The following is a 23416-nucleotide window of genomic DNA, read 5'->3' as shown; positions in this document are numbered from 1 at the left end:
GCCCGCACGTCTCTAAACCACAGCAACCGTACAGACCAGAGGTTTAGGGAAGGATGTTTGCTCATTAAAACGGTCCAAAATTACCCTCAGGACATTTTTTGAAACTCTACATTATTTTGAAGGAACCAAATCTGGAGCTTTGTGTGCCCAAACAACAACAGCCATACCAAGATATAGAGATTTGGTGAGTGTTGGTCAGACTGAAGCACCTTTAATCAAAGTATGATAGTATGTAGTATAAAAAAAGATATTTATAATGTTACAAAATATTTCTATTTCAAATAAATGCTGTACATTTGAACTTTCTATTAATCTGTGAATCCTGAGAAATAAAATGCATCACAGTCTCCAAAAATATTGTGCAGCTCAACTGTGTTCAACATTGACAATAATCAGAAATGTTTCTTGAGCAGCAAATCAGAAATTCAGCTGCGCATCACAGAAATAAATTATATTTTAATGAATATTCACCTATTAAACAGTTGTTTTAAATTGTAATAATATTTCAGAATTTTACTGTTTTTATCAAATCAATGCAGCCTTGAGCAGACGAAAAAAAATTGTATTATAAAACATCTTACCAGTTTTGAATGGTTTTGTGCACAAACACAGTTATTAACACTGCACTAAGAGCTGCTCATAGATTATTGGTTTAACTCTAACTATGCCATACCTGCTCCTAAAATATCACATCTCCAGCCGTGAGACATTAATATTTGTTCTGGTAAGCCGAGGCAGAGCGACTATATTTAAATCCTCCAGCGGCCATAACATCCACCGAAGAAAACAGCTTTGCTCAATAAATGGAAAATGAGCCATAATACGACTTCAAGAAGCCACTGACCATCCTCAAGTCAGTGTGCTGAACTCATTTAAATGTTTGAATATTATTTATTTGAATTAAATGGCCTCATTTAAATATTTTAAAGATGGTTTAGATGTCCGAGCTCTTCAGTGACACACACTCTGATCTGTTCCCTTCCTAGTGTTCACTAGAGTGTCTTCAAAGACTGCATCTGAACTAAAGTAGAGCTCAAGAGTGACTGATCTGAAGAACACAAGACTCTACTAACAATTTAACATGGAGCTGATAATCAGAGCATAAATACACAGCACACACAGTTATTGGGTGAAACTGAATTACTTTTTCATATTAAAAGAAGAAAGTCAGTATTTATCTTGGATGCATTTTTACTGCCTTCAGGCTCCTTTGGGAACTTCCAGCCTACAGGTTTGGAGATGCGAGTTTGCTCGGTGAAATAATTGGATGCAATGGACAATTGCATGTTTGGTGCTCGCTTTATTAATAACTGACAAAGACAGGAAGCTTTACAGTGCTAATTCAACAAAATGAAGAGCAAAGGGTGAGCATTAGGTGTGTAACTGATGCTTTGAGTATTTGGTTATTCTCGCAGTGGCAAAGAAAATGAATTAGTAAATGCAGTTGTGTCGCACAGGCTTGTCATCTCAAAACACAATAAATGAGGAGCATTACTATCAACTTCATGGCTATTCTTTAACAACAATAGAAATATTTGAATAAATGAATTATGCACAATTACAACTTATGCATTTTATCATTATCAATCCATGCTGTTAATGTTAACTAAAACTATTTTTTACATTTTTTAATTGTCTTTTTTAATTTAAAATCTAAAATAAAATATTAATATTCAATAAAAAAAAACAGAAATGTCACCTTGGCAACTAACTGAAATAAAGTTAGTTCTACAATAAAAATAAATAAATAAAAATAATAATAATAAAAGTATAATAGCAATATTTAAAATAGCAATAGCAATTAATGTAAAAATAAATCACTAAAACAAATAAAATTACAAATATAAAAACAAAAGCTACTTCTAAATATTAAGAAATAATAGTATAAGAATAATATAAATATTTAATTAAAAACTCTAGAAATGTTGCCTTGTCATATATATTAAAATTACATTCACAAAACAAAATTACTAAAATTTTAAACTAAAAATAAAACTACAAATTTAAAATATTAATATATAATATAATGGTATATAAAATATATACCTATATAGATTAATGAAACAATTACAAATGTTGCTGAAATAAGTTCTAAAAATGAAACAGAAATAATACATTAAAGCATAATAGAATTATAAAAAAAAAAAAAAATGACAATTTCACAAAATAAAACGTCGAACTTTAAAACTAAAAATACATAAAAGACATTCAAAATATAAAAAAAATAGTATAACCGTATATAAAGAATGCTAGAATTACTAACTGACATGCGTCACACCTCAGAAACACGATCGTTCGCACCTGAATGCAGCATGATCCATGACTCACTGCAATGCATTCTGGGATTGTCTTTTCTGTGTAGGATACAATGAAACCCCGCTTTAGAATTCGACAAAAACGAGTTATCTTACAAGACAGCACAGAGCTGCTGCCTATCTTTTGGACCAGGCTCTGCTTCAGGACGCCAGCGAGGCCTAAAAATACTGTCTATGTAGACAGCACAGAGCGCACGGAGCAGACACGCTACAAATAACAAGTGATGCGTATAAATATAAAAGTGATGGAAGCGTGAGAGAGTCGGCGGCCAAGAACAAAGCCAAGAGGAAGAGAGAGGAAGTAATTTCTCTCTCGCTCTTCTCCTCCTCTGGTTTAATTATTCAAAGTGGATTAGATCTGTGCTTCAGCTGCCCAATGCATCCCAGCGATGAATATTACAGAGAGAGAGAGGAAAGATAAAACAGGGTGCCGGGTATGAACTGGAAAGAAGGAGCGAACAAAGGCAAAGCGAGCGAACAAAGCCGAATATCAGCATGCTAAAGCAGAGAATTGTGGGTAATAGGGTCAAAGGTGATGCCAAAGGCCATGTGAGCCGTTTTTATGGTCTCTCTGGAATGTAGGTGCTGTGGTCATGAAGACTGGTGTGTTTCACTGCATGCATGTGATAAAAAAATAACCTTAAGTGCAGCGTGACAGGAAAAGTGAAAGAACCGATCATGTGTTAAAACTGAAATTAAATTTTTACACTTTCTGTGAATCCTGAAAAATAAAATGAAGGATCATGTGACACTGAGGACTTGAATGATGAATGATGATGAAAATTCAGCTTTGATCACCGCAATAAATTATATTTGAATACATATTCATATTGAAAACAGTTCTTTTAAATTGTAATAATATTTCATAATTTTTTACTGTATTTTTCAGTAAGTAAACGCAGTCTTGGTGAGCGGAAGAGACGAAAACCGTTTTAAACTTTTCAATGGTCATGTCAAAATCACTGAATTTTCACTGGGATTTATTTAAAAAAAAAAATATTTAAAAACAATCTGCACCCATAAACTAAATTAAATATTTCAGAGCTGAGCTATAGTGAAAATTAACATATACATATAGTCAATATATACATATACATATAAATAAAAATAAAATACCTCTGCCTAGTGTTAATAAAACTTGAAAATATCATATGGGGAGTAAAAGAAAAGTGAAAGTGAGTGAGTGAAAAGTGAGGGAGATTTAAAAAAAAAAAAAAATAAATAATAATAATAATAAATAAATATATATATATATATATATATATATATATATATATATATATATATATATATATATTTTTTTTTTTTTTTTTTTTTTTTTTTTCTATAAAAATAATGCCAGATCGAGTTTCAAAGCCAGTGATTTAGGTAGTGATTTGCAAATTTCAGGAAAAGGTTTATTCTGGTGAATCTGCATGAACTCTGACTCAAACTTTAGTTTATTATTTGTATAGCATCACGCAGGGATCTGATTGGCTGAGGAACCCCCCAGAACCTCATTCACAAGCTGTCAGACGTCAGTGGCGTCACATCTCTAAAGTAATCTCCCACGCAAGAGCCAGAACCTTCTCCCTCCACACATCTGGAGACTATTAGAGGAAACCAGCGCGTTTCATCTGCTCTCCTAAAGGCTTTTAAAACACTGAATTATGGGGGATTCCCAGCGGACTTGAGTCAGCCAATGAGCGAGCGGCGATGAGCGACTCTCTGGTCTTATCTCAGTCCTCAGTACAGCAGATCAGGTTTCTCATGAGTGGATATCTGAGGACGGAGGAGGAGGAAGCCAGAGATAAACGCAGCGATGCATCAGGTTTCCAGCGTCGCTCAACGAAAGAGAGAACAAATCGATGACATCTCGGCCAATCAGAACACATTTGGGGTTTAAACGCAACGTCAAATGCAGTTTGCAACACATTTATACTCGAATCTTGTGATGTGTGACACTTGTCATGTGATGCATTTACAAGCGAAACTGGATATTTAAATGTGAAAAAAAAATTGGCAGGACTTGATTTTATTTATCAGTTTTGACTGGACGATTTGAAAAGAATTTAATTTTACTTACTTAGTACCTGCTTTGAATTTGGGATATTATAGCTAACTAAACCAATAAAAAAAAAAAGTCACTTGAAATAAAATGAACATTAACTGCAATATAATACAAAATAAAAAAATAAAAAAAACTTTCAGTTAGTTGAACTAAATCTGAAATAAAAATTAATACAAATTAGCACAGATATATAAACAAAAAATGCTAAAAAGGACAACAACAGAAAACACAATTACTAAAACTAACTGAAATAAAAATGAAAAAAAAAACTTTTAATAAAAACTCTAAAATTCTCTCAACAATAGTAAAATAACATTGCATAATAACATTTTCGGAAGAATTTTTGAGGCTCTTTGCAGAAAAAAAAGCTGGATAGGAGAAATATAAATATATACATTAATTATTAAAGTTTAATTATCAATCACACTAGCTTCAAATGTTTGGGATATGTAGGACTTTTTTTTAATTTTTTAGAATTACTACTTTTATTCAGTAAAGATACATTAAATAGATCAAAAGTTACAGTAAAGACCTTTATAATGTTACAAAAGATTACTATTTCAAATAAATGCTGTTCTTATGAGGCTACTATTTATTTGTGAATCCTGAAAAATAAAATGTATCACTGTTTCAAACTGTTTTCAACATCAGAAATGTTTCTCGAGCAGTAGATCATCATATTATTCTGATTTCTGAAGATCATGTGACACTGAAGACTGGAGGAATGATGCTGGAAATACAGCGGAGCATCACAGAAATAAATTACATTTTGCTAAATATTCACATAGAAAACAGCTATTTTAAATTGTAATAAGATTTCACATTTTTCGCTGTATTTTTGATCAAATAAATGCAGTCTTGGCGAGCAGAAGAGACTTCTTTCGAAAACAAACCTTTATTTGTGGATGTGTTTCTTACCTCTGACATGTTGACGAGTCCCTCCTGGAAGGAGCAGTCGTTGGCGTTCTGTGTGCACAAGTGTCTGTATTTACACCAGTGACACGGGAACGAGCCGTTCACACAGGACAAGCACCTGCAGAGGAACAGACAATACAGATGAGACACACACGTCCTTACTCTGCCCACCAAAGTGTGTGAAATAATCTCTCATTCCCTCACAAAGATCCACTTTATTAAGTGTCTCCGGTTTAAGAAAGAAAGTCAACGATGACGAGAGAGAAAAGAGACAAGGATTTACCAATGAAACATGACCAGAGTAGATAAGAAAAAAGAGAGAAAGCAGAAATTAAAACAAAAAACAGAGCACTGACTTGCTGCTTACAGTCTACACAGGCAGCTGCCTACTTAGGGAACATACCAATTAAAGCACTACATATAAATGAAAACTCAAAATCCAGACAGGTGTTAGAGAAACGGCTCATTTTTTATTAGATTGAAGTGTCTCTCACTGACTCTGAGGCTTCTGAAAAAAAAAAAAAAAAATTATATATATATATATATATATATATATATATATATATATATATATATATATATATATATATATATATATATATATATATATAAAATCAATAAATGTAACAAATATTATTTTACCATTTACATTTTATTTGCAAAATAATAAATAAAAAAACAATTATTATCAGATAAACCCAAAAAGCATAATCAAAAAAGTACAAATCATAAATATACATATGAGAGAGAGAATATATAATATAAAGAGTATATAATTTAACAATAGATTTTTAAAATGCATGTCATTGTACTTTAGATTCTTTTTTTTATTTTATTTTTATTCAATAAATAAATAAAAAAATCTAAAGCATAATATCGGTTAACAAAATGTTCACTTCTTTTCTTTAAAACCTTAAATCATCCACAGTGGCATGCCGTCTCATTTTATGAGCATGTTGCGTGTTTAAACCAGCAGCGCTAAAGGATTCTGCTGCATAATGGTTGCATCTCTGAGTCCCGTGAGGAAGCACAAGCACATGTGGTGGAGTGTGTGTGTGTGTGTGTGTGTTTGAGTAGGTAATGATCCCCCATCGAGGCACCATTTGTTAGTTTGTTAATGCTGGGTCTCCAGAGACACATAATCTGCTCATCAGCAGGAATAAATCCAGAGGGAGAACAAATGGATGCAGGTGAAACACACAACATGTCTGAGATGTGCAATACATGCATAAACAGATAAAGACAGTAAAGACCGACTATCAGTTAATGCCACAATGCAATATAGCTTAATCAGAATAAGTGAATAAAACCAGTCCATGAGGAACATACGTTCACGTTTAACACAATGTACTGTTGTGTACTGTAAAAGAAATGAGTTTTGTCTTGCACTCTTAAAACTGGATGTAATGGAAGCTCATTAAATACAAAAAAAAGTAACTGTCACTCACAATTATTATTTTTAGTTTTCAGAATAAAAAAAAAAAAAAAAAAAAAATCTGCCATCTATCCTGACTCTGGTCCATTTGGTTCAAACTTGCGACTCTTTTATATTTTCTTTCTCCTACATGTTTTCCCCCAAACCATTACCAATTCAATTTAGACTACGCAATCCGGTTCACCTAAAGCAGATTTCTTAACATAAGTGGTAAGAAGATGATAAATGTGACCTTATTTTTCTCCCTGACCCCTGCAGTGATCCCGAGAGAGGCTTTAATCGCCGTCCCGTCTGGAGTGGGGCTGATCAGGGGGTCTCACGCTGAGCTCTCTTCCCCCACAGACGGGCGTCCCTGATCAGCATAAACCCCACACACGCTGGAGGAGAGGAAATCTAACACCGGGACGCTCACTTCCTTCACTCACATTCATTAAGACGCTGGGCTGTTCTAAAGCCTCCTACAAAAAGGACACCGAACACCTCCGAAAGCGCTCATCACAGACAAACTCCATTTGGGTCAATCTCACAAAAAAAGTGGGCAGCTCACATTTCTCCTCAAAAAGAAAGGAGATAAGAAACTGTTTTTTACATAGAGAAAATGAAGCATGCTTTTTTTTAAACCACTAAGATGTTTTGCATTGCAATTTAATTTTTTTCATGAAAATTAAGCCACCCCCCCCACAAAAAAAAAAAAAAAAAATATATATATATATATATATATATATATATATGTTTTTTTTTTAAAGCTATGAAAATATTGCAACAAAAAATGGCTCAAAAATAGGCTTCAATTTAATGTGCAAAAAAAAAAAAAAAAAAAAAAACTCTTATTTCTTCATTTGATTTTAATATAGCCTGGAAACATTTCCTCATTTTTTTTCTTCTTCTCATCTACACAAAGCTTTGACAATGTCCATAATAACACTATATTATCCAAAATACAGTCCTCTAAACTGCAGTTGTGCTTTAAGAGATGTGGACGCACTGAATAAAGCAGCATGTGATTATCCAATTATGATAATACTCATATGCAGAGTGTATTTTTCAAGTACACAAGCTGGTCTTATCAGAAAAGAGCAGTGTGACCTAGTTTTAAAGCTCACTGCTGAGTGTGTGTGTCTGTGTGTGTGTGTATGGGAAGGTATTGTGTATCTGAGATGCTGTTACTCTTAGGTGTGTGTGTGTGTTATATCTCTGGAGGCAGCTTTGGGCTCATCTGTCCTGCAATAAGACACTACACACAGACCTCCCAAAAGAGGCTGGACCCATCTGGAGCGTCTTAGAAGCGCACATGACACACAAACTCATTGAGACGTTCGGCTGGGGGTCCCACTATCTGCAGGACTCGGACCACAGTCTGCTTTCAAGAGAATAACTGTCAATCAACACGCCACCGGTCGCCATGGCAACAGAAATTTGACCCCACCCCCCCGAGTGGTGAGAAGCTTGTGGGTAAAACGAGAAGAGCAGAGATAAAGAGAGAGAGAGAGAGAGAGAGAGAGAGAGAGAGAGAGCGCGAGCGAGAGACACTCACGATCTGTGGATGCTGCAGTTGTAGAAGGTGAAGTCCACACTGGCAAACTTCTGCCCCGTTTCCCTCGATTTCAGATACAGCTTCACCACATGAGTGTCTCCTTCAGAGGGACAAATAAAAGAGAAAAGAGCTTCGTAAGATCTCGGCCTCTGGATGAAGAAGAGCAGAATCAGCTGCTATCTAAACACTCTTGCACTGAACTCTCCAGAGTCTTGTTGCTTTCAGAACATCACAAACAAGCAGTGCATTAGTGCACTTGTGCTTTAATATCGTATCGTATCGTTTTATGTGTTCTACATAAAATGGTTTTGAGCTTAATCAAGTCTACATCTGCATCCCAATTCACATCGTTTTGCTTTTGAGAACTGCTTCTCAAGCTCAGACAATTAAGAAAAGCATGAAACATCAATAGCAAACAGCTCTGATGCAGCATTTTCAATTATGTAGACACTAGGCGGGTCAAAATCAGCATATTTAGCAACAGAATACATATTTTCAGATCCATTAATGCAATCAAACATTACAAAATCCAATCGGTTTCAGTAAGTTTCCTAAATGCAACCTGATCTGAATAAGAGCTGCTCTTCAATCCCCAATCCTATGAGGGACACAATAATCCCTCAAACTATTCAGGACCGATATGATGATGATCTGAAAAAAAAAACACTGACTGATGCTGTTATATAATAACCATCATATACAGATGATACTCGTGATCTTCAAGACTCTCGGTTGTACTGGCTTCTTCTGCAATGTGAGTGTTAGTGTGTGTGATAGCAGTGTGTGTTCACTGACTCTGCTGGCGTGTGATGGGGACGAGCTCTTTGGCTGACGGCGAGAGGCAGAAGATCTGAGATCCGTGTATTTTTCCTTCGGTCTCGGTGTAATCCTCGAAGGAGCAGTCCACCCCTGCGGAAAGATCCGGGACGTTTCGGGCCTGCAGGACCAGCTGGCAGATTGATGGAGAAAACAGAAAGTGAAAAAGCTTGGCCCACGTCCCCATAATTCATCTGCTTGCTTTTAAAATACACGCTGCATGACATCTGCTGCTCCATATTGCTGCGTGTCTGCGAGCGCTCCATATAATGCACCGCTCCTCAGAATCTATGGAGAGGTGACAGATACACAGTGCTGTCTCTGATCTCATTCACACACACACCTGGGCTTCGGCCACGGTGACGGAGATGTTGTTGGGCTGGACCGTGAGCTCCACACACTGATCCTCTCTGGAGGTGAATCTCTGCGGCTCGTCGGCTCTCTCACAGCGATCGCGGCGAGAACAACTGAGGACAGAGAGAATAAACTTACATATCTACAAAACTTCTTCAACACCCTTGAGTGTTATTAAACTTTAGTATAATCAACAATAAAAAGTCTGTGTAAACTGTGAGGGACGAGCTGCTTATGTGCTAAACATTTGTTTTCTCCAGGGATTTGAGAAACATTCTTCAATAAAGAGCTCCAAGCCATGAACCGAACAGACCAGCTCCCTGATGAATCATAAATACAAATGGAATTTTAAGCAAAAAGCATATGAACCTGAGACAACGTGAACTCACATTTTTTTTTTAAATATTGATTATATATACATATAGTTTCTAATTAGAATATTCGAATTACTTATATTTTATTATTTGAATAATTTTTTTTTTTCCTATTTAGATTGTTTTTAAATTATTGTTTCTGCACACAAAAAAAAACATTCATGCAAATAAAAAATAATAAATAATAATTAGAAAAGAAATATAATCCATTATAAATAAATATAATTGCACAAAATTGAAAAGTTAAATGTTGTGCTTTACAATGAGAATTTGGGAAAACTTTGCATAATTTTCATTAAATCTTAGAAATTTCGAAAAACAAATATAACTATTGTTGACATGCATTCTAAATAGTATTCAAAAACAGAAATAGTATGTCCCAAATCATAGTACGATTCCCAGATGGTCTTCTACTTTTGGTGGAAATTCGCAGTGCAGACAGATGCACACTCTTACGGCTAATATCGGTAATGCCATATATCAATGAATATGCACGATATTGTTATCGTGGGTATTTAAAAATACAGAGAATATTTATTACAATTGATTCCTATTTTTAATGCATTTTAAAAAACAGGTCACAATGCTCATGTATGCTGTGTCAAAGACGTGTGCGCGCTCTGATGTAAACAAACACATGGCGAAGCGCGTGAGAGACGCTCTCTGGATAAAGCACATGTTCACTCTTTGACAGCAGGTGGCGCTAAACACAAAGCAGCTGTTACCACGGAAACCCTATAAACAAAGCAGCCTTTCTTTATAATTAAATATTTTAAAAAATTGAATTATTTAATGACTATTGACCTGTGGCTCTAACGCCTGTCGTTATGAAGTCATTTGAAAAACTGGTTCTAGCTTATCTGAAGGACATCACTGCACCCCTTGCAGGGTATGGCTGTGCAATTTATCGCCTTTGACTGTCATGCGCCTCTCCTCAATAAAGCCAGTCCCATGATTAGTAGCAAATCACCATCACCTGTTTCCAGATTGAGCGTCTTTCACTACACAGAGCCATAGTTCACTGACAAGCTAGGTGATATCACGTTCGAAATCGAATGTGATTCAGCTGCGATTATGAGGGCGTTATTGCCTGATTGTCAGTGAACTACGGCTCTGTGCAGTGAAGACGCTCAGTCTGAATTCAGGTGATAGTGATTTGCTACTAATCACAGGACCGGCTTTACTGAGGAGATGCGCCTGACAATTGAATGCAATTAATTGCACAGGCATACCCTGCAGTTTGCTTACTGAGCAAGTAAACATGGGACTGCCCTTCATCCGGCAACATCTGAACAAAACAGGGACTTATGTGAGGATCCTGTTTGCGGACTTTAGTTCAGCTTTCAACACCATCATCCCAACAGCCCTCCAGACCAAACTAACCCAGCTATCTGTTCATAGCTATATCTGTCGGTGGATCACCAGCTTTCTGACAGATAGGCAACCGTTAGTGAGACTAGGGAAATTCATGTCTGGTGCCCCTCAAGGCTCTGTTCTCTCCCCACTGCTCTTCTCGCTGTACACCAACGACAGCACCTCTAAAGACCCCTCTGTCAAGCTCCTGAAGTTTCCTGATACTTGGCAATAAAGCTCTTTCTGATTCTGATTCTGAATATTTGCATATTCGCTATGATGTTCATCACTGTGCCAAATACATAAATATTTAGACTTAATAGGCCATTTATTTTAATACTTTTTTACATTTTAATCTGGACTACAACATGCCCTAGACACTGTTTAAAAGTGTTTTGATTATTTATTGTTCAGTCACACTTTACATTAGGACTTCATTAGTAAACATTCATTAATCTTAGGTAATTCCGATATTTAACAACACATCTTTAAAATCAACTGTGGTATTTAATGAGCTAACATGAACTAAGGGTCGTATTTTTTTAAACAAAGATCAATAACTTCTGTAACTCAATGTGTGAATGTTAATGCAACTAAGGTTAACTTATGCATTATTTTGCATTTAAATCTGTGTAAAAAAAAACTCTTTTTAACTTATAATTTTTTTTACAATACACAGATGTTTTTTTACATCTGGAAGCTGACTTTTGTGCTCTGGCATTTACTGTAGACGTAACATGGGAAAACCATTTAAACTGCTTGCAAAACTGCTGCTTTGTGGGTAAAACTGTGGTAAAATTGTGGCACAGGTCTATTTGCTGCTAATGTTTGCCAGAAGGTTTCGAGGAACAAAATAGTTTTCCACAGCTGAGACGCTGATGCTGGTGTTTGCCGAGCGCTCAGACATGAACACACAGACTTCACCGATCCGAAGGGCAAACGCAGACATCTAAAGATACAGCTGACATCTCAATCTTCAGGGACTACAGCTGAACGTGACGGTTACTGCAGAAGAGAGGATGATGGGAGTCTTTTTTGGCTTTTAATTATTTTTTAACCACAGTTCAGTCCTGAAATCCTGCTAATGTTTCTCCCGTGAGTGAGATCAGACAAGTCTCAATGACATTTAAGTGAATCATAATGAATATTTCTACAACGTCTGTATTCTGTAGTTTGATGAACTGATGTGACAGAACATGGTAGATGGTGTTAAACCACACGCAAACACAGATGCTCAGAAAACAAGCCCAGGGTGACAAATCAAGAGTTTTAACCCTTTCAAGCAGGACACATGAAATAGTTCAATATGTTCTTATCTTTTTTTTTATGGAAGTTTATCAATCTTAAAGTAATTGCATTTATTTGTTCATTTAATTATTATTATTACTTTTATTTTTTTAGCATAACATCTGACCCATCAGGCTTTTATGGCTCATATATGATGAGATTGTGAGAATATGAAAGGAGACTCAAACTGAGGAAAAAAAAATGCAATTCGGTGCAGATGCTGATATTTATAAGAAGAAATTCTGATGCTTTTACTGTAAATCAATGAGAACAGTATAACAGATAATAACACAAAATTATCTACTATATCTCCAATAATGTCCTTAAATTTTTTGTTTGAGGATCTAAACACATAATGCAATGCAATACAATGATGAAGGAGAGGTGAACAAACAAATGTTCCTCAAAAGCCTGATGATAATATTTGATGCTGATAGATAAAAAAAAAAAAAAAAAAAAAAAAGATTCAAGGATAATCCAGTAAAACTAAGCTGCTTCAGTGTTCATCTGGAAATATTTCTAACAATATCAAACACATTCTTATGTTTACTTGATAAAAATCAATAAAGATTTGACAGCAAACAGAAATGAAGCATCCGCTGAAGGAAGAATATAGTGCATTTAACTTGCTCAAGTATAAAATATCACTCAAGACGACAGAAAGCATGGAATGGATTATGTGCAACAGGTTTAACAGTGAAGTTTTAATCATGTTGATCATTTACACGCCTTGGAAATTTGTATATCAAATATGATACAGCAGGCTTATATTCAATTCATTCACATCGGTCAAATTACAGGAAATGTGAGTTATGAAGATATTTGAACATGCGTGTGTGTGTGCTTACATGTTGTGAAGGACACACCAGCCACAGTGAGGGTCTCTGGAGCTCAGACATTCAGAGCAGCTGCTGTACTGAGAGCAGCGCTCCACCGGCACACGCGTCACCTGCACACACACACACACAGTCAATCTGAGAAACATTAAAGTCATACAGCACATCTGCGGCCAAATCAAGAGACGCTGCAAGCCAGAAACAAGCACTGGAGTTTGAGATACATGTTTGCTGCTGTTTGTGTGTGTGTGCGTGTGTGTGTGTGTGCATATGGAAAGCACAGAATCAGCTCATCACATGCTGCGCCATCTGACAGTTACCACGGAGATCAGCGTTTGATTGACAAGAACCCTGAAGCCCTCCTGCTGAAAACAGAATAACATCAGTCTGTGTGTGTGTGTGTGTGTGTGTGTGTACGTGGAGGAAGAAGCAGCAGAGGACAGATGGAAGGAAGAAAAAGGAAGGAAGGACACAAGAACAGAAAAAAAACAGTAACGAACGAGCAAAACAAAGAAAGAGTAAACTATGAAAGTCTAACAATTAAAAAAAAAACTGAATGAAAACATGAAGTAAAATACTGAAACGGTGAAAGAGTGTGAAATAAATTAAATTACGAAAGTACAAAAATGTCAATGAAAGAACTAAAACGTAAAAAAATAAAAGAACAGCTTTCAGATGGCAAAAAATGAGTGAAAAAAGTGAAATTAATTGAAAGTGTGAACTACGTATGAAAAAGAAAGAGGATGATTGGAAGTATAAAATAATATGCAAAAGCATAAGTTTAATGAAAAAGAAAACGAACAAATGAAAGTATGTATGAATTAAAAAAGGGTGAGGAAAAACAACTGGCAAATACAATGATCATCAGCTCTTGCATGTCAGATGATAATAACTATCATCTGAAAGCAAATATATATATATATATATATATATATATATATATATATATATATATATATATATATATATATATATATATATATATATATATATATATATACACACACACACACAGAAATATATTCTTTGGTTTTTCTCACTGTGATGGATGATTAAGGGCATTTGGGCTTTGTTTTCCCCCCTATTTATATTTCTGTGAAACAGGAAGCAATGGCTGGATAATTTCATGTTCATAATCATCCTGGAGTACTCAATGTGAATTTTGAATATGAATGGGAATATACTTCAGAGTTATTTTACTCATAAGAATCTCTAGGGGTGTCCTTAATTTTAGTATTGCATGGAAAAACAGTAAGTCCAGCTATATACAGGCCCTAAAAACTGCCCGGGCAGAGCATATCCACATATCCAACTCATTGGAAATAACCAAAACAATCCAAGGTTTTTATTTAGCACAGTGGTTAGAATAACAAATAACCAGATGCCACCTGATTTGAATATTCCATCAATGTTTAATGACTATGAATTTCTTCACTGATAAAATAGATAACATCAGAAATACAATAGCGAATGTAGATTCTACAGCATCTAACACTTCAGTTTCATCCATCGCACCCAAAGATAAACTGCAGTGCTTTACAACCATAGGACAGGAAGAGCTAAATAAACGTATCACTGTATCTAAACCAACAACATATTTATTAGATCCTGTACCCACTAAATTACTGGAAGAGCTGTTACCTGTAGCCGAAGAACTGCTTCTCAATATCATTAACTCGTTGTCATCTTTAGGTCACGTCCCAAAACCTTTCAAGCTGGCGGTTATCAAGCCTCTTATTAAGAAACCAAAACTAGATCCTAGTGTACTGGCAAATTATAGGGCTATTTCAAATCTTCCATTTATGTCTAAAATTTTAGAAAAAGTTGTGTCTGCTCAATTGAGCACCTTCCTGCATAAAAATTATCTGTGTGAAGAATTTCAGTCAGGTTTCAGGCCCCACCATAGCATAGAAACTGCAGTTGTTAAAATTACAAATGACTTGCTTCTCGCGTCGGATCAAGGCTGCATCTAATTTCTAGTCTTACTTGATCTTAGTGCTGCGTTCGACACCATAGATCATGACATACTCATAGATCGATTACAAAACTATACAGGTATTCAAGGGCAGGCTCTAAGATGGTTTAAATCTGTCCGATTGATACTTTATTTAAATGGGGAGTCCTCTCATTTATCACCAGCAAAATATGGAGTTCCACAAGGATCTGTCCTAGGTCCTCTGCTATTTTCACTTTTTTATTTACATTTTTCTATACATGATACTGCACTATATATCTCACTGAGACCAGATGAAACATCTAAATTACCTAAGCTAACAGAGTGTCTTAAAAATACAAAAGATTGGATGACCAATAATTGAACTGTTACTTCCTCTACAGTAAAAAATCTGGGTGTTATATTAGAAAGCAACTTGTCTTTTGAAAATCATATTTCCCATGTTACAAAAACAGCATTCTTCCATCTTGGAAACATTGCCAAGCTACGAAATGTGTTATCTGTGTATGATGCAGAAAAGCTAGTTCATGCATTCATGACCTCTCGGCTGGACTATTGTAATGCACTTCTAGGTGGTTGTCCTGCTTCTTCAATAAACAAGCTACAGGTCGTCCAAAATGCAGCAGCTAGAGTCCTTACCAGGTCAAGAAAATATGATCATATTACCCCAATTTTACAGTCTCTGCACTGGCTACATATTAAGTTCTGTATCAGTTACAAACAATTATTACTTTCCTATAAGGTCCTTAATGTTTTAGCTCCTGTGTACCTAACTAGCCTTCTACGCTACAACCCATCACGCTCCCTAAGGTCACAAAACGCTGGACTTTTGGTAGTTCCTAGGATGGCAAAGTCCACTAAAGGAGGTAAAGCTTTTTCGCATTTGGCTCCCAAACTCTGGAATAGACTTCCTGATAATGTTTGGGGTTCAGACACACTCTCTCTGTTTAAATCTAGATTAAAAAACACATCTCTTTCACCAAGCATTCAAATAATGCATCTCAATTTTGGATGGCAGTTATATCTGATCAAATGCACATTCTTATTCTTTAGCTTGGGTTAAACTAATAAATTTTGCTTGATTTGAACAGTAGCTATGCTAAATTATGTCTCTATCTAGTACTCTGTTTTTGCGTAACTAGGTTTTACACAAGCTCCAGTCTGGATCCAGAAAACCTGAGAAAAGATGCCAACCCTTCAGAGGACCTCAGATGATGCTAACCCTGAAACAATATACAAAACTAACAAATGTTACAATGCAACATGTAATATTTGACTACATCTTGTTAATGTGGCTCAGTGGTAGAGAATTGTGTAAGCAGTGCAAAAGGTGGTGGGTTCAATTCCCAGGGAAAACATACCTGAATGCACTGTAAGTCACTTTGGATAAAAGCATATGCTAAATGCATAAATGTAAATCTTTGATTTTTTTCGTACATATCTGCCTCATGTACATTAACTGACATTCACCACTGATAAGGTACTACTAAATATACTTTAGAAACTTAATTTTCTGTAAAGTTGCTTTGCAACGATTTGTATTGTGAATAAAAATCCCTATACAAATAAACTTGACTTGACACATACAGTCAGGTGTGGGTGGTCATTCACTGAGTACTATCAAAGGAACAGTGATGGAGGGATGAAGACAAGCAGAGAGGAAGAACAGATGGTGAAGATGAGGGGATCAGGTGTGTGTGTGTGTGTGTTTAGGGCACAGAAGCTGCTCTGAGAAACAAGTTGATCATCTGCAGCATGTCAGTGTGTGTGAAAATATACAGCATAAAAGAACAAAGACAAAGAACATGCAATAAAAGCAACACCTCTTGACGCAAGTTCAATATTAATTTGTCATTTTAATATCTGGTGAAACCCATCATGTAACACACACACGCTCGTGAGCAGCTGAGAGTGACGTTCATCTGATATTCAGCGTGTTAAACTGCAGCCTGCAGCCAAAACAGATGCAAATTAATAAAAAGATAAATGACACATACACACACACACACAACACCTGATAATAGTGCGAGTCAAAACACACACACATTCTGAGAGATGAGGGAAAAAATCAGAGCTTCAGGCATCAAACGTCAATCAATATGTGACACGATGATGACTGTGTGTGTAACATGAACACCACACACACACACACAGGTGATCTCTACATCAGCCTCTATATCTCATACGAAAACTCAGTTCCCTATCATAGGTCACTTCGATGCTGCGGTGACGTCACCACGTATGGGAACACCTCTGGTGTGACGAATGTCTGAAGCCCTATACCATCCCGCCAATCCTATTGGCCAAATGGCGCATAGCACCACCCTGCGCATGCGCACGCATGATATACCTGGGTGCAGCGCGCCATTTCGCTCAGATTTCATTCCTTCAGGAATAGCGAATCATCTGTGCCCTATCGTCTCGCGTTCTCCAGCGATCTCTTCGAGCAGTGTTAACTCCTCTTCGCGGACGCGATGAGTTTTCGAAAATGTAAGGAGCCATGTACCAGGTACATCACGGCGGGGGACACTCATGACAGGTGCATAGTATGTCTTGGTTTACATCACGCACAGGCGGCGCTTAGCGGCCTTTCTTCCTGTCCCCATTGTGATGGCCTTTCGGCTCAGAGTACTGCGCTCCAGGGTGGAAGTATTCTCTAATGTCGCCCTCGAGTCTAACCCCCGTCAGGTCACCTCTGCGACTGCCGAGGCACCGCACGAGGCGAGGGCCTGGGGTGACACGTGCGACATGGATTTTGTGGACAGCGCAGCGCTGGAATATTCTCCACATCGCTCGCTCTCCCCTACCCTGCTGCAGAATAAAACTTATACTGAGCCCGTCGTCTTCTCTAATGAGGATTTACTTCCCACACCGGAGGCATGCGCCGCCATCTCCTTCGGTTGTGGACGCTATGACGACGATGTTTTATCCACCGCGGCCTCGGGGTCTGAGGACTTCGCGACTGACACTAGCCCTCTTCCTCCTAGCGGACAGGAGAGGCGTGTTTCCCCCTCCTACAGTGAGCTGTTGGATGTGGTTTCTCATGCGGTGGGTAAATTGGGGCTAGACTGGGAGGTTGACAAGGCCGAGGCCCAACCTTCTTCCAAGCTGGACGACCGTTTCCTAACCAGTCGGACACCTACACAGCCCCGGAGGCCTTTGCCTTTTTTCCCGGACCTCCACCAGGAGGTTTCGAGGTCCTGGAAACAGCTGTTTTCGGCGCGGATTACTAACGCCGCGGCCGCGGATTTCGCCACCGTTTCTGATATGGCGAACCATGGCTATACTATGATGCCCCCGGTGGAAGAGACTCTCGCCGAACACCTTGCGCCTAGTTCGGCCGCGGCTTGGAAGTCTCGCCCCCTTCTTCCTTCGAAGGCGTGTCGAGTCACGTCTAGTTTGGTGGGTAAATCCTACATGGCGGCTGGTCAGGCGGCTGCGTCGCTCCACTCTATGGCGGTCCTTCAGGCCTACCAAGCGGAGTTATTGAAGGAATTGGATGAAGGTGAGGGCATCACACCGGAGGCAGTTAAAGAACTGCGTAGAGCTACGGATTTGGCGCTACGCGCTACCAAACATACCGCTCGTTCAGTGGGCCGTACTATGGCCGGTTTGATTTCGGTTGAGCGCCACCTCTGGCTTAATCTCACCGATATTAAGGAGAAGGATAAATCTTTCCTTATGGATGCCCCTGTCTCCAGGGATGGATTGTTCGGTGAGGCTGTCACGTCAGTAGTGGAGAAGTTCAGGGCAGCGAAACAGCAATCAGCCGCTTTCCGCCAGCTGATTCCCCGCAGACCCAGGGAGGTCGAACGCCGGCAAGCGCCCGCGCGTTCTCGCTCATCCTCCTCTCACCGCCAGCGAGCAGCCTCTCGAGAGGAACCCACACCCATGGCGCCTCCTCGTAAGGACTGGGGCCCTAGGGTTTTTCCTCCGGCGCACCAGCGTCAACGTAAGCGATTGAACCTGACCTCGACGGCTAAAGCCTCTCGTTCTCGGGTGCCGAATAGCAGCTCCTGATCTTTTTGCTGCTTGCCAGGGACTGTGCCCTCCGCTAGAGAGCGCTGTCGGACCGCTTTCGCGCATCCCACACTCTCATTGCAGTCCCCATGCTCAAACATTGATTGTCTCGCCGCTAACAGCGCCTCGAGCAACATTGGATCGAGCTGTAATAATAGACGCTCCCTCAGACACTCTGCGCAATCCTGCTTTTGGAGTTCGAGGGACGACTCAAGGACCCTGCACAAACGGCCCGTTTATGACGGCTCGCACAGCCGCCGCTTTTTCGCTAGCGGCAGAGCCCGATGTTCCATCTGTTGGCCTAATTCCTGCCGTGGACACGTTTCAGGATTATACTCAACGGAAAGCAACGACTCTGGCGCATACGCTTCCCCGGTGCACGAACACCACGGGTTTTTCGTGTCCGGTCGTTTTAACGCGTATGACGGCGTTGCAGGGAGCGGAAGTTTTGAAACCGCTAATATTGTTTCGGGCCGCGTGGGAACGCTTGCCCGGCATTCCTCAATGGGTGTTACGCACGGTTTGTCACGGATACACCATTCAGTTTCGGAAAGGCCCGCCTCCTTTCCGCGGAATTCTTCCCACTACGGTGAAGTCTACGGAAATGGCGGTGCTGCGACAAGAAATGTCAGCTCTGCTGAGCAAAGGGGCTATAGAAGAAGTACACCCCTCTCAGATGGAGACAGGTTTTTACAGCCGTTATTTCGTGGTACCGAAAAAAGACGGCGGGTTACGACCCATTCTGGATTTACGCCGTCTGAATCTTGCACTCAGACCGAGCAAATTCAAGATGTTGACGGTGAAATCTATTCTGTCTCAGATCCGACCAAGCGATTGGTTTATTACGATCGATCTGAAGGATGCGTATTTCCATATTCAGATCGTCAAGAGACACAGGAAGTTCCTCAGATTCGCTTTAGAGGGCAAAGCGTATCAGTACCGCGTTCTTCCCTTTGGCTTGGCTTTAGCGCCCCGTACTTTCTCAAAATGCATGGACGCAGCTCTGGCCCTGTTGCGGCTCCAGGGCGTTCGTGTGTTGAATTATTTGGATGATTGGCTGGTGCTAGCGCAATCGCGGACTCAAGCACACTCTCACCGAGATCTTGTGCTGAATCATTTAAACAGCCTGGGCTTACGAACAAATTTCAAGAAGAGTGTTTTAACTCCCTCTCAACGGATAACTTTTCTTGGAATAGATCTGGACTCTCGCGCGATGACAGCGAAGCTTTCTCTCCCGCGCGCTCAGTCGATTGCGTCATGCGTGCGGCACTTCAAAGCGAGTCGCACGGTGACAGTGAGATTGTGCCTCAGGCTCTTGGGTCTAATGGCAGCAGCATCCCCCGTGATTCGTCTGGGATTGCTTCAAATGCGCCCCTTTCAGTGGTGGACGAAAAGGCGGAATATTTCACCCCGTTGTCTCCCGCATCGCACGATTTCGGTGACACGGCGGTGTGTGATGTCGCTAAAAATTTGGATGTCAACCGAATTTCTCCTGTCAGGAGTTCGATTGGGAATTTATGCTTTCCGAGAAACTGTCACGACGGACGCGTCTTTGACTGGTTGGGGAGCTGTGTGTCGAGGGCGACCAGCCCACGGAGTGTGGACAGCGGCTCAGCGCGGCTGGCATATAAACAGACTGGAATTACTGGCAGTTTTTCTGGCTCTCCAGTATTTCGCGGATCTGCTGATCGGCCGTCATGTGCTGCTCAGATCAGACAACACAGCGGTTGTGTCTTATCTGAACCATCAAGGAGGATTGCGCTCTCGCCCCCTGTGCAGGCTGGCGAGGCGTGTTCTTCTGTGGTCTCGGGACAAGTTTCTCTCGATCCGGGCCATTCATGTCCCCGGACGATTGAATTTCGGAGCGGACCTGCTATCCAGACAGGCTCTGGAACAGGGAGAATGGCGATTACACCCCCAGACGGTGGATCTTTTATGGCGGATATTCGGCAAAGCGAAAGTGGATTTATTCGCATCGAGCATGACTACGCATTGCCCGCTATGGTTCTCCCTACGCTCCCCATCGCCCCTGGGCGTGGATGCGTTAGCTCACAGCTGGCCCAGGACCAGTCTGTATGCTTTTCCTCCGATTCGTTTGATCCCAGCGGTATTATGCAGATTACGCCGGGACAGAGTGGAACAGCTGCTGCTGGTGGCTCCGCGATGGCACACGCAGCCGTGGTTTGCGGATCTGATCAGTCTGCTAGCGGGCTCTCCGTGGGAGATTCCCATCAGACAGGATTTATTATCACAAGCACAGGGGCTGATTTGGCACCCGAGGCCAGATCTTGGAGACCGTCTCAGATAAAATCCTGACACTGAAGACACTTCTTCTCATGGCTTTATCCTCCCTCAAGAGAGTTGGGGATTTACAGGCTCTTTCTGTTTCACCCTCATGCATGGAATTTGCACCAGGCTCTGTGAAGGTGCTGCTGCGGCCCAGGCCTAACTATGTTCCTAAGGTCGCATCTAACCCTTTTCGCTTTCAGCAAGTGGTTCTGGAAGCTTTTTCACCTGCTGAGGCCGGGTCAGGAGATCTAAGTCTTTGCCCTGTGAGAGCTTTAAAGACTTATGTGGATCGCACAGCCCCTTGGCGTGGATCTGACCAGCTGTTTGTCTGCTTTGGACATAAGAGTAAGGGCCATGCAGTTACAAAGCAGCGCATGTCCCATTGGCTGGTGGAGGCAATTTCTTTGGCCTATGAGGCGCGCGGACTCGCTTCGCCCTTAGGGGTTAAGGCTCATTCCACTCGAGCTGTAGCTTCTTCTCAAGCTTTTCTCAGTGGCTCTTCTATGGATGATATCTGTGCTGCGGCAGGATGGTCCTCACCGAGCACTTTTATCAAGTCCTACAGTCTAGATGTGAGGATGGCTCCTGGCTCCCGGGTTCTCTCCGCTTGAGCAGTTGCTTCCTCGGATCTCAGTTATCAGGTACGTCAGGCGTTTTGGTATATCGTTCCCATACGTGGTGACGTCACCGCAGCATCGAAGTGACCTATGATAGGGAACATCTCGGTTACGTATGTAACCTTGGTTCCCTGAATAGGGAACGAGATGCTGCGGTTCTGGCCGTTCCGTACCTTGATAACTCTTCATCTTCAGTCATGAAATCTGAGCGAAATGGCGCGCTGCACCCAGGTATATCATGCGTGCGCATGCGCAGGGTGGTGCTATGCGCCATTTGGCCAATAGGATTGGCGGGATGGTATAGGGCTTCAGACATTCGTCACACCAGAGGTGTTCCCATACGTGGTGACGTCACCGCAGCATCTCGTTCCCTATTCAGGGAACCAAGGTTACATACGTAACCGAGATGTTATCAGGTGATGTGAGAAATGATTGTGTTGGAGTAAAAACAAACTTTCACAGTCAAAAACACACAAAAACATAAAATGTTTTTGAAAACTGCCGTTCACTTATTCATCAAGGATACATTAAAATGATCAAAAGTGACAGTAAAGACTAAAAAAAATAAATTATATTTGAAATTGCTGTTCTTTTGTACTTTCTATTCATTTGTGAATCCTGAAAAATAAAATGCATCAGTTTCCACCAAAATATTCTGAAGAACTGTTTTCAACATTGTAAATAATATTTCACAGCATCACTGCCTTCACTGTAAATTTGATCAAGTAAATGCAGCCGTGGAGGGCAGAAGAAACTTATTTATATAAAAGTAAATACATATCGTACATTGTATTAATCGCACATTTTGAAAGTAGTGTATATTGTGTTATAAAATGAACAAAAATATTTTGTTTTTATAGAAAAAGCCTATCAAATTGATAGTTTAATACTGTATTGTTGCTTTTGATTCAACTAGGATTTACAATTCTTAATAGGAGTTTACAGGAACTTTTTCTGTCACAAAGGAATTAAAATTCTAAATGATAAATTATAATGATTTTCCTATTGTTTGACTGGTTTAATATGTCCATGTAAACTAACATTGATCCAGTGTGGAAGCTAAAGCACATGTACACACTATAAGTACATGAGCTGTGTGAACGGCCCTAATGCAGAATGAGAGAAAACTTCCTCTCTCTTCCATTACGGTCCATGTGTCTTAGTAAAACATCTCAACCAATCAAGAGGCTTTTAATACAGCCTCTACACACACATACTGTACACACACACACACACACACACACACGATCAATACTGAACCACACAC

General features: G+C 39.6%; 1 protein-coding gene across 2 annotated transcripts in view; it reads right to left on the bottom strand.

The window, feature by feature from the left end:
* plxna1b (plexin A1b) overlaps positions 1–23416 on the bottom strand; it is a 210976-nt gene that overhangs the window by 37095 nt on the left and 150465 nt on the right. For both annotated transcript variants that reach the window (XM_052559303.1, XM_052559302.1), the window contains exons 5-9: positions 13282–13382; positions 9409–9532; positions 9045–9198; positions 8250–8349; positions 5284–5398 (exon numbers count right to left, since the gene is read on the bottom strand). In XM_052559303.1, coding sequence (XP_052415263.1) covers positions 5284–5398; positions 8250–8349; positions 9045–9198; positions 9409–9532; positions 13282–13382 — 594 coding nt within the window. The remainder of the gene's footprint in view (positions 1–5283; positions 5399–8249; positions 8350–9044; positions 9199–9408; positions 9533–13281; positions 13383–23416) is intronic.

This window comes from Carassius gibelio, chromosome B6, assembly GCF_023724105.1.
Source record: "Carassius gibelio isolate Cgi1373 ecotype wild population from Czech Republic chromosome B6, carGib1.2-hapl.c, whole genome shotgun sequence".
Taxonomy (NCBI): domain Eukaryota; kingdom Metazoa; phylum Chordata; class Actinopteri; order Cypriniformes; family Cyprinidae; genus Carassius; species Carassius gibelio.
The sequence above is the reverse complement of the archived record's forward strand: the minus strand, read 5'-3'. Positions and strand labels throughout refer to the sequence as shown.